This window comes from Scedosporium apiospermum (genome assembly GCF_000732125.1).
Source record: "Scedosporium apiospermum strain IHEM 14462 chromosome Unknown SEQ_SAPIO_0154, whole genome shotgun sequence".
NCBI lineage: Eukaryota > Fungi > Ascomycota > Sordariomycetes > Microascales > Microascaceae > Scedosporium > Scedosporium apiospermum.
In genome coordinates this window covers 479,573-491,473 of record NW_015971855.1, presented here as the reverse complement: position 1 = coordinate 491,473, position 11,901 = coordinate 479,573, and the positions used below count along the sequence as shown (strand labels likewise).

Here is an 11,901-nt window from a genome sequence, read left to right as displayed (position 1 = left end):
TGAAGGAGCATTCATTTCAACCCCGTAAGGACCAGGTAACGGCCAACGGGGTAGCCCTTCTTCACATCTCATTTTTCCCCCCTCCAATGTGAGCAACAAATGGTTTTTCCCAAGTCTGGATACGCTGGAGGAGTTCCCTAGTCAAGCGCTCAGTTCACTAGTTGGGAGTAGGGTACGGCGGAGCCTGCATCAAGAGGCTGGGGGGTTGTCCTGGACAACCATGCAGGAGGCCAGGCCAAGGTCCAATAGTGGCATTCCACGAACGATCCTCTTCCTTCTCAGCAGCACGCTATTATGGCAAGGTAGAGGTTCGGGGTGCTTCTGATCAGCTGCCGAGGCTCGACCAAATTGCTCCACAGGTACCTTCGTATTCAGCAATTTGACGCCATCCGGGGGATGACGAGGATAGTGGTAGGATCAATTGGATATCAGTCGATCGAATCAATTGGGATGAGGTTCCCGCCATTGAGGCCAATGCAGATGCAAGAGGCTGGTATTTGATGCCATTGGACGAGAAATCGATGATGAGAGCTATGGTGAGCTGTGGTGGTTGCAGATGCAGGAAGATGTAGGAAAACCATCAACTCTGACCTGTTTCCTGGCCCAAAAATGCACATGGGCGTGCTGTCTGTCATATCAGTAGTCTGTCTCACTACCCTCTCTGCAATAACTCCGCCGTGATATTGCCGTTCTCGCCCCGCCAGGCGGTACTTCGTCCACAACGCAACTACCCGACCCGGCTGCTTGAGCGCTGGTGAGATCCACCTCTGGAGATTACGAAGTACAGCAGGAGGGCCGCCGTTGACAGAGCCCACAACGAATAGTACGAAGCAGGTTTCCCCTTCCCCGGAATGAGAACTCATTGTTGTGGAATTAATTACAGTGCTGGCCAGCCAGGGTCTTTCTATGTTTCCAGTACCTTGATCAACTATGCAATTGATAGCTGAATGGTAGGTACTATTGAGGTTAGTTGGTTTGGTGATTTGTACACAACCAGATCTGATGAGACACGGCAACATGGATCAATGGGGAGCCGCCTGGTCAAACAGCGAGGTACCCTCGGCCGCCCTTGGCTGAAGCCCACGACGCTAGAATCTGGAAGCTAAGCTGCTTTGGCCAACTGTAAACAAACCCGGAGCCAATCGCAAGGCAGGACCGCGACATCAGTTTATACAGCTACGCCCCCGAGAGCTCGACAGGAACAAACCCAGTGTCGAGGACCTTCTGAAGGTTGGATTGAATTCGTGCCCAGTTTGATCCGACCACGCCCTCAGACATGATCCTTTGTATTTAAACGACGCTGTAACCCAGAGTAACCATGCGAAGTACCTCTAGATAGCGCTGTTTCGGGCCAAGATCACTCGGGAAACAGTGTACCGTCCACCATGTACAAGAGTAAATCAACAGTATCGGTACATCATAGTCCCTCCCATGCTCCTCCTCAATATGCGGCAGCTCTTCCCTGCCTCGCCTATTTCTGCCCCTTTCCCTTCCTGCCTCGCTCCAACCCCCCCAAAGCTGTTTCCCTCCTGTCCTCCTGTCCTCAAAAACCCCCAAATCTTCGCTCTGAATCCTCATCCACTTCATCTCTTCAATATCTCATCATCATCAAACACCAATTGCTTCACGCGCTTTCTGCTCCAAGCTTCCAAACCCCCCCAAAACCCTCTCTGCTCAGCATCCTTCGGGATTCGTTAGAATAACCTCCGTAGTTATTCTCGTGTAGCAAGAGGTCAGAAATCTTCCCTAGCCGGTCTTTCGTACGTTAGCGAAAGGTCGATTGCGGAAGGTTTTCGTTCTCCTGCTCACCCAAAGGTCGCCAACCTGGACTTTGAAGCTCGTGTCCCCGTCCCCTTCAGCGTCTTCCCATCGACCTACCGCGAGGCGGATACCCAGACAAACGTCGCTACCACCACCACAACCACCACCCACGAGGAGGTCGAGTTTACCCCCCCGAAGCCCGGACGGGAAGGTCAACACTCTTCTGGTTTTCACGAGGTTGGACAAGAAGAGGTACACTACACCCGTGAAGAAGACTATCACCGCCGTCCCGGTATCAAGCAGGAGCGTGAGCGTCACTACTACACCCAGGACGAGTTCCGGTATGTTTCTCTGTCTTGCCGGCGCGATTCAAACGCGTCCGCGCATCGTTTCCTTTCGTTTTGAACAGCATTCTATCTGCTGCGATTTTACGTCTTTGTTTTTCCTCGACATGACTCCTGTTTTCCGACCCTTTCCATCGGTCATTTCCCGTCGACCGCGTCCCCCGTTCTCCACTCTCCCAGCCTCCCTAGCGACCTCAGCAGTAGCTTGGTCCAAAATGTAAACAAGTCCGGGGGGGCTGGAAGCTGCTTACTTCGCACATTGGAGTTGCCCCATTCTTTCATTTTGGAGCTGGCCAGTGGCGCCAGGGGTGTTCCCAATCAGGCATGGCGTGGATGCAGTTAGGCACCAATTGGCTAGCTCTACGCCCACTGCGAGATTCAATTCGTGTTGTTCACACCGCAGGAGCCATGCCCTGTGCTGGGCCTGCTTTTGTTTTGAAAGGGGCTGGCAATTTCGAAGCTCCTATTTTCTTTCTCTTCTTCCACCTTTTTCTTAACTTCACTTGAACTCCTCTCTAACATAGATCCATCCATATCAGACCTTCTCGACCCGACTTTGCAGAGACTCGTGTTGAGGTAGACCACCACCACCACTACACCGCCAGCCCTGTTGATATCGCTGAACGCGAGTATCGTTCCCGTGTCCAACCCTCGTACGCCATCGAGGGAGCCCACTACCGACCCGTCCAGCACACGACCACTACCCGTGTCGAGGAGTACACTGTAGAGCCTAGCAAGCCTAGCCGCGTCTACAGAGAATCCGACCGAGCTTATATCAGCAAGGAAACCGTCGAGCCTAGACGCCTTACCACCACCAAGAAAGCCAAGATGGGTTACTACGACGAGGACGGTATGTGTCCCCCTTCCTTCCCTTGCTTGTCTCTCTCCTTTGTTTTTTCCTTTCCTTCCCCGCAAACATCGTCAAGTGACTTGCTCTGGGATTCTTCTTAATACTTTATTCTTCTTATTCAGGTCACTACCACTCGTTCCGCGCGGGCCTGCACAAGTTGGCTGATAAGGTTGTGCACCCAGAGTCCCGCCACCACCACCACCATGTCGAGCAGGAGCGTGAGGTTCGCGTAACCCGTGCTCCCCGTGCTCCCAGGCAGGAGGGTGCTCCTTTGGTGCCCAACACTGTCACCATTCCCTGCCACCACATCCGCATTGGCGACTTCCTCATGCTCCAGGGCCGTCCCTGCCAGGTGATCCGCATCTCCACCTCGGCTGCCACCGGCCAGTACCGATACCTTGGTGTCGATCTCTTCACCAAGGCCCTCCATGAGGAGAGCTCCTTCATCTCCCACCCCGCTCCCAGCGTTGTCGTCCAGACCATGCTCGGCCCTGTCTTCAAGCAATACCGAGTCCTCGACATCCAGGACGGTGCCAGTAAGTTGATCATGACCCCAATTGGCCAACAGTAGTGATACTAATCATTTCATCAGTTGTCGCCATGACCGAGACCGGCGATGTCAAGCAGGACCTCCCCATTATTGACCAGTCCAACCTCTGGGACCGCCTCCAGGCTGCCTTCGACTCTGGCCGTGGCAGCGTCCGCGTGCTCGTCCTCAACGACGGCGGCCGTGAGCTCGGTGTTGACTTCAAGGTCGTCCACGGATCCCGTCTGTAAATGTGTCTCTTTCGTTGTACGACGGTGAGGGTTATCGTATCGGCGACCGCCATGTCTCTAATCAGCGACGTCAATGATGCTGGCAGTCAATGGTTTGTTACCTGATCCAGCATTATCTTGGCAAGGATGTCTGGCTTGGAGTTGTTTCTTCATGGTCATTGTGTAGGATGTCATCAGGGAAATTCAAGATTGGATAGATTGCTTCTTGGCCTAGGGGTGCTCGGGGAAAGGAAGCCGCTAGTTGTATTATCCGTGTAATCAAGTGGGCGTCCATACCCGTGCTTCTCTGATTTTTTCATGACTTTTTCATGACTTGTGCTGTGTGTGTCATGTCCAGTAAGTTCCTCTGAACCTGTAGTTGAGGCCGACCGCCTTGGAGGTTAAGTTGGTAGGCTTGGGGTGTTTGTGCCTGTATAGCGATGTTCTAGGAAGCCGTTGGTTCCTGATCTAGTTGAATTGTGCGTTCGTTCTCCCACAAGGTGGTGAAATGAGGCTCTGGGTTGGACTGGACTACACGGCATGGGCCAGAATATATGAGTTGAGGCATGATCTCAGCTCGATCACCAACCCATTGACATTCAGACTCGCTTTCAATGTAGTAAATGAGGTTACATAGACCTCGATACATGTGTGTTCGTCCATTTAGGATTCGACTGCTTCAGCTTCGTGCCTACCGTTTCATGATTCAGTTCCTGATGTAATCCACAAGTAAATTCATATACGAGTTCACGGCAGCAACTTCCAGCCGAGCAGCTCAAGCAGCAAGACTGTGACCAGTGGTTGGTCAAGTGGCCATTGGAGCGCTCAGAAGGTTAGAAAATTGCAATTTTCGTAGCTCGTGGGAAGCAGCCAGGATTTGTTCTTAGCAGCGACCTACGAGCGAGCTTTTTATTTTATTTTATTTTTTTTCTTTTTGGTCTACCCTCTTTATTTTCATGCCTTCCTCGGTAACTCCTATATACCAAGGCTTGAATTTGATTTCTCTTTTTTCATCTCACTTGATTTTTATCTTTGAGGCTTTTATTAAGAGATTCGAGAGGTGTTTGGGAAAAAAAAAAAAAGGATATGTCTAGAGATACGTGGAACCTAGATTGTCACGTTTGACGAGTTCTGTTAGACTCTTTCCAGTCCAACAACACTGAAAAGCCTTAAACCCACGGAATAGACCAGTGGCGACTCACCGGGCTCCGTGTATGGGGAGATCTCTATCCTAATTTTTCTTCCGTTTTGTTCCAGGCTGACGGAGAATATCGAGTCATCCGACACCGTAAATTCACTTGCACCGCGTGACCCAAAATCTCCATCAGATACGTTCCCAAGAAACCAATGGCACCAGATATAAAGCATACCGGGGACACAAAACTACGCCTTCTATGGCGAAAACGTTATCAGTGTCAGATGGCCTCTAACATGACCGGTCACATGCAACGTCTTGCGCCTTGGCGCTTCCGCGCGGCTTACACGCCGGGCTCCAGCCTTGCCGACACGTCACCCGTTACCAACGCCGGTACTCCCGGCGACCTAGGAGCGACTAGAATAGTGCAGAAGCAAATGGTCCTCGAAGTTTACATGCTCCATGATGCAGCCTTACGCGGGGCCGACAGAAAGCGGAGTTGGTTGGACGGAGAGTTACGTTATATCAACGTCTGGGGGGGTTATTATTATGAATACAAGGAACGTGCCATTGGTTTTCTTGCCGTATATCTGCCATTTCAGTGGTGGCTTCTCATGTCCTCTTTTTCTGCCTGTAAGGAGCTTAGGCTTGTGCACCCCTTCGTTCTAGAAACTGAGATTTCGGTAATACGTACGAGAGCAAGGCGATCTCCAATGGCTTTAAACCATTATTGCACATACGAAGAACCTATGGGGCAGTGCCAAGTAGCTGGTGTCTTCAGTAAAAAGGGCGTCTACTTCGTATAGCAGATCTTTCGGTACGAAGATGACTCTCTCATGTGCAGTTGCATCAAGTTCCGTAGGCCTAGGCTATGGAGAGTGGCAATATCTAACAAGTTGTACGAGAACTTAGATATACTTTCTCACTAATAGAAAACCGTCCGAGGCTCCGCTCGAATCCGGGCATCTTCTTTCTCCCTCTCTTTTTTGGAGCCTTATCCACTCGGTTCTTCTTGATCCTTCTGCAAGGCTAGATGCGGAGAAAGGTAGATTTCGAATTAGTTCTTCTTCACGCCCGAAAAGTTGCAGGTTGTCGGTGTTGTCTTTTTCTTTGAATCCCATTTGATGCCCCGCAAGGAAACAAAGGTAAGATGTGTTGTCCTGCGGCTTGGCATACGACAATGCCGAGTTGAGGCTCACCATTCGGCATTCGGACCGGAAGGGTTTCCTTGCTTTCTGACGTTAAGCTCCGCCCGAACCTCCACCAATCCGAGGAGTGATAAAATGACGTCGGTTTATGTCCTTTTTCCAAGTTCATAGGCAGACCAATGACGAATTTCTACCAAGCCGAACCTGACAACCCTGCTGAATTAGTTGAATGGAAGTTCTAGCAGGGGTGCTTGAAATCTCTCTCCCCCTTTGTAGTTTGTACATCAATTGATAGCCTGTCAATATCAACCTTCCCCACAAAGTCAAGGGCCTCAAAAAGCCACACCCTGTTGGAACCAAGGTTTCCCCAGGGCAATCCCGAAGCCTCTTTGCAATTCCGGGAAAGGCGTGGTTGGGCACTGATCAAATCCGTCTTGCTCACTTTTTGAGTTTCCTCGGTCCTCGTGGATGTGTAGACATATCGGGTTAGTCGATCCCTGACTGAGACGTCAAGGTTAACGCCGGCTCATGACAGAAAGATTCATGAGCTTCATGTCTCTTGTTTTCGGTTTCAACCTTTTCATGGCGGCCTGAGGATGCCTGACATTGCATATCTTCATTTCATGTTCGGTTTGTAAGTTCGGAGATAGTGGGCTCCAGAGCCACCCAGCGTGAGAGCCAATACATTTGAGCCCGGGTCCAATCCACAAGCGCCCGCAGTGTCCGTTTTGTCCCTTGCTTCGCGGCTCGAGGTCTCATTCGGCAGGTCGTTAGCTTCATGTTGGTCGTCCCCTTCACCCGGGCACCTTCGATTCCTTCCAATCGAATTCGTAATTCGCGTGGAGACCAATGACGAGGTGAGCTGAGCCATTGGACCAACAAGCTTCGGCCGGTGATGGTGATTCCGACGACATGTATCCAGCCGATGGATGGAAAAACTGGGATTGACGTCGTTGCCGACACGACAACACACACTTGGCCCGAATATGATGTAATTAATAATGGCCGGGCGAGCGTCGCTGGAAGGACTTGATGTTCACCTGGGCAATGAGCCAACACGACTTACACCCGATTGCGCAAAGGGAAGTTTCCGGGCTGGACATTGAGTCCACAAACCTAGTCCAGACGGAAAAACGACTTCGTTCATTCCTTGCTGCGTTCGCAGATTCTACATCCCCCGCATTCACTCATTCATACCCTTTCTGGTCCTTTGGTTTGGAGGAACCCGGCCTGAGTAACACGAACACGTATTAAACAGCACCGATTTTGAATTATCGGGCTCGATCTTGGCGTAAGAGGACCAAGAAGCGACGACATGAGACAGTCTCGAGGTTCGAACAGGTCTAAACCAGTTCCCATGGCTCGCCAAGAAACCAGGCGAGGATAGCCTGCCTCTAATGCGATGACAGCAGGTGACAATATCACCTCGTCCTTTGTGACCTGGCCAGCTTAATATTGAACCCCAGTTGTCTGGTCGATAATCCAACCAACCTAAACGAATTTACAAAAGTCAATTGCCACGGCGTCGCCCTTGCGTAGAGCCCCGCCTTTCTTTCATAAGCTACCAAGACTTCGACACAGGACATTGAAGTTCCCTCGTGTATCCAAACTTCTGTTGGAAAGATCAATGGAAAGGTGAGTGTGACCTGCTGACTCGGGAAGACGGGTACTTTGTACATTTCGTAATGGAGAGCGGGAATTGTAGGTTACACCATTAGTACATCCTGAGCTCCGCCATCGCCACTGACGTGATGTTGTTAAGGTTGTACAGTTGGGTAGTCTGTAAGTATCGGGTGACCACGCCCAATTCCCCAGCTTCGAGTTCAATGTTCCTTCCCTCAGATCCAGGGTTCCCCAAGACGCACGTCATCCATTTCTGGTTAAAGAGCAAGAGCGCTGCGATGCGCGAATGTGGCAGAGTAAATTACATTCTGGGAAGTAGAGATGACATCCATTACGGTTGCCCGAACGGAAGAAGACATCCCATCCATAACTTAAGCCAGGCCGCAGTCTAGAATCAGCCCGATGGATCTCACGATTTGACTCGTGCTGTGTGTTCTCTAGCCCGTTCTTTATCCCGACGTCTGGCCATACAAATCCACAAATATTTGACACCTTCATCGCCTTCCGCCACTGGCCTTGAGCCTTCTCCTTCTTCTCTCTTCTACCGTCTCCCTTTATCAAGATCATGTGTTCCTTAGACCAGAGTAAACGCATTTACCATATCCTCTAACTCAATCTCATTTTCCCATTACCTGCATTGGCCAAGCATATTTGGACCCTCTTCTAAATCGAACTCGGGGTCCATTCTTTAATATTTCAAGCCTATCCGTCCTGAACCAACAGCAACCCCTCCACCCCTCCCCCGCCATCCGTCCCAGCTGCTCCTTCGTACTCCCACCGTCCTACGTCCTACGCGCTGCGGGTTCCCCGCCGCCCGCATAAGCCCATATTGATACCCGCAAGGAATGGTTCAGCGAGTTCTGACCGGAACAGAAGGGGAAAGATTGTGAGAGAAAAAAAAGTTCGGGAAGGACACGGGTCGAGTCAAGGGAGAGAGAGGAAAAAAAAATTACTCTGCCCCTCTCAGCCCGCCATTTCTCATCCCATCACCCCTCATTCTCTCTCACCGGCTTCTTCGCCCCCCTCTTCTCATTCTACAGCATTCTCCGTTTGGGAGTCAATCTTCATCGAGTCGTCGCCGTCCTTCCGACTTTCGGCGAAGAATAAACCAGACGATCTTTTCGACAAATCCCGACTATAGAGTATAATATATTGAGTATTCACTCCCGCCGATCTGTCGCTTGCCCGCAACCATGACCGAACGCCACTATCCGGCTTATCCTGCGCCAGGCCGTGCAGCAACATTCCAGCCTGCGAGAGCATCCATGCCTTCGAGTCTTGGTTACAACCCAGTTTATCCCGGCGATATCCATTATCCTACTGCTGGCGGTCGCTATACTGGCCACGATGGGACTTCGCCGAGATATCACTACCACGCAACAGCCCCCATGTCGCGGGGCCCCGGGACTGCAACGTACGCGGTGACCGATGATCCTCTGCGACGACCGAGAGACCTCGAACCTCTCCCGGCACCCACGACTACGACCCGCACTCGCCGCTCCTCCTCCAATGCCGACTCCACGCATCCGCGACCCATTATCATAACCACAACTCAGCCTAGCGCCCGACCGCACGTTCACAACCCCGCCCGAGAACGTTCCCGTAGCCCTACTCGACCCGAATATCGGCCTTCTTCGTCCATTCGCTCGAGTAGCGTTAATCATCAGCCCGCACCCGCCCGACAGCTGTACAGTCCTACGTTTGAAGCAAGCGATGAAGATTACATGACGCGCATTAGGGGCCCTGATATCATCCCGGCATCCTCACGTGCGGAGGCATACCGCAGCGCACGACCCACCGTCGTCTACTCGAGCAATCCTCGACAGTCAACCATTGACTTAGGCGAAGATTACGGTTATACAAAACCGGGCGAGCTACTGCAGTATGATCTCGAGCACCCGAAGCAACACCATCATCACCGACGACATGACAGCTTCGATCACTACGCCCGGCCAAACGTTTACTACAACCCCGGACCCCGCGGATTCAGCACTGAGCCGAATCGTACTCACGAACCAGCCCCTGGTTTGACCAAGTCCGAAAATCGTGGCGGCCCACCGCCTACCACCTGGGGCTTGGACAAGCTAAATCGAAGTTCCGCGCTGTATGAGCCGGTACCCCCACCAGCTCCCATTCCGCCTTCAGCTCTCCGCGACGGCGCTCCGGGCAGCCCACGCGAGCGCCGAGGCTCCAACAGGCATGTCCGACCCGTTTCATTATATCAAGAGATTCCACCCCGCGTCTCACATGGCGATGACTATTACCATCCTCGTGAGAGGGAGGAATCCCGCCACCAGAGAGAACACCGGGAATTTGAGGATCCTGGGCGCCGCCACTTGGACGAGGAAGTGTTTGTGGATGATGATGTCCGATTGCGAGGATTCGGTATCCGAACTGACTCTGGCCCTCCGCCCCCGGAACCCGATGACAGGCGGGAGCGGCGCGACCGTGAGCGCGACCGTGAGCGTGAGCGTGATCGTAGAGAATATGTTGAGTCGCACCCGCCACGGAGATCTGATGAGGCTATTGATCGTGATTGGGATCGTATTGAAAAGCGTGAGCTCGATGATAGGCATGAGCGGAGGAGGAGTAAGCAGAGACCGGTTGCGAAGGAGGACGACGATAAAGACGTACCTCCCGCCAATAAAGAGGACGCAGAGCCCTCAAACAACCTTCGGGATAACCTGAAAGCCGGCCTCGGAATTGCTGTGTCCTCTATTGGCCTTAGTCCTACGAATAAAGAGGATAAGGAAGTTGATAAGAAGCGCAGGGAGAGGCGAGAATCCCCGGACAGGGACAGGGAACGCGCATCACGGAGAGAATCTGAAGAAGATGATTGGAGCTCGTCGGGTGATGAAGTCGAGATAATCAGTGCTCGCGCTTCTGATCGCCGACGGCCTCGCGAGAAGGTGTATGTGCCCAGGGAACGCAAGGAGCGGGCTGATCCTCCAGAGCCGTCGCCGGTGGAGGATAACCGACCGGAGGCTGATGCGCCTCCTGCTGCTGCCGAGAGCTCACCGAGGGTCAGTCGTGACTCTCTTCGAACCGAAGATGAAGCCGATAGATCTCGACAGCGGGAGAGGCGATCGTCTTTCAACCCTAGGGACGCGGACGACATACGCGACGTCCAACAGAAGCTTGCGGCTATGAACGTCTCCGACAAGCAAGAAAAAGTGGTCGTCGTGGAGGATCCAAATGACATCCCACGCCGAGACTCACGAAAGGACGAGCGCTCTGCATCGAGCAGGCGGGAGTCATCATCCCAGGGTCATGATCTCGTAGTCTCCAAACCCGAAGACAAGGCCGTTCGCGTCGTCTCCCCACCACCCGAGAAGGCTGGAGCAAAGCCCATCAAGGGCATCCTCAAGCCTCCAAGTAGCAAGTTCCCCGAGGACCCGAACCCTATTAGGGAGGGTGTCGCTCCTCACAAGAACGATGAGAAACTCAAAGAGGTTCCGGCTGGCGCGCGCTGGACGAGAATCAGCCGCAAGATTGTTAATCCCGAGGCCCTTGCCGTGGGCAAGGAGCGGTTTGAGGTGCGAGATGACTTTGTTATTGTGCTCCGTGTTTTAAGCAAGGAGGAGATTCAGGGGTACGCCGCTGCAACGGCAGTGTTGAGAGGTAAGACTCAATTTTGTCGCCTTGGCTACAGGCTGAATCGAGTCAAATTTGGTTGCCCCCCTTACTGACATTTACGCCTACAGAGAGAAGAAGGAAAGAGTATGAGAAGAGCAAAGGACAGGACTATAGTGATGATGAAAGAGATGATGATCGCAGAAAACATCGCCGGTATAGAGAGAGGGACGACTATAACGAGGACGACGCCGACGAGGGCGACCGTGAACGACGGCACAGGAGACACCGTCGGTATGACGAAGAAGAGGACGAGCATCGCCGGCGCCAGGAGCATCGTCACCATAGGCGATCGCACCGTGAACGAGAACGAGACCTTGCGGCACCGTGATCTGCGTCCCGACGTCGACGTCTCGAGATTGTTTATTGCTAGACAGCTATCGGCCATTTTTACGGCCTCTTGTTTTCTTTTTCCTTCTCCACTTGCTATTCTATACACGGTGTGTCTATACACGGAGAAGCCCTTCTTGGATACCAGCGACATGTTTTCTATGACACGGTGAAGCTTGGTTTCTTTGCGCGACAAGAAAAGATTGATATACCTTTGTATCATTGGGATAGGATAGATCTGTGAGCATGTATGGTTTATGATGTATATGAAGCTACTTTGACGCGGGGTTTGGACTTGGAGGCATGTACGAAAGCAAAGGG

The 11,901-nt window shown here is 52.3% G+C and overlaps 2 protein-coding genes across 2 annotated transcripts; both read left to right on the top strand.

The window, feature by feature from the left end:
* Positions 1-1,385: 1,385 nt before the first annotated feature.
* On the top strand, positions 1,386-3,732 carry SAPIO_CDS9923 (uncharacterized protein; the record flags this gene model as incomplete). The annotated part of the gene is made up of 5 exons (XM_016791207.1): positions 1,386-1,412; positions 1,699-2,102; positions 2,645-2,955; positions 3,078-3,491; positions 3,548-3,732. 5 exons carry the CDS (start codon positions 1,386-1,388, stop codon positions 3,730-3,732), a joined length of 1,341 nt encoding a protein of 446 aa, XP_016639051.1.
* A 5,078-nt stretch (positions 3,733-8,810) lies between these two features.
* On the top strand, positions 8,811-11,581 carry SAPIO_CDS9922 (uncharacterized protein; the record flags this gene model as incomplete). Its single annotated transcript, XM_016791206.1, has 2 exons — positions 8,811-11,238; positions 11,322-11,581. The coding sequence occupies 2 exons, from the start codon at positions 8,811-8,813 to the stop codon at positions 11,579-11,581; spliced, it is 2,688 nt and encodes an 895-aa protein (XP_016639050.1).
* Positions 11,582-11,901: the final 320 nt, after the last annotated feature.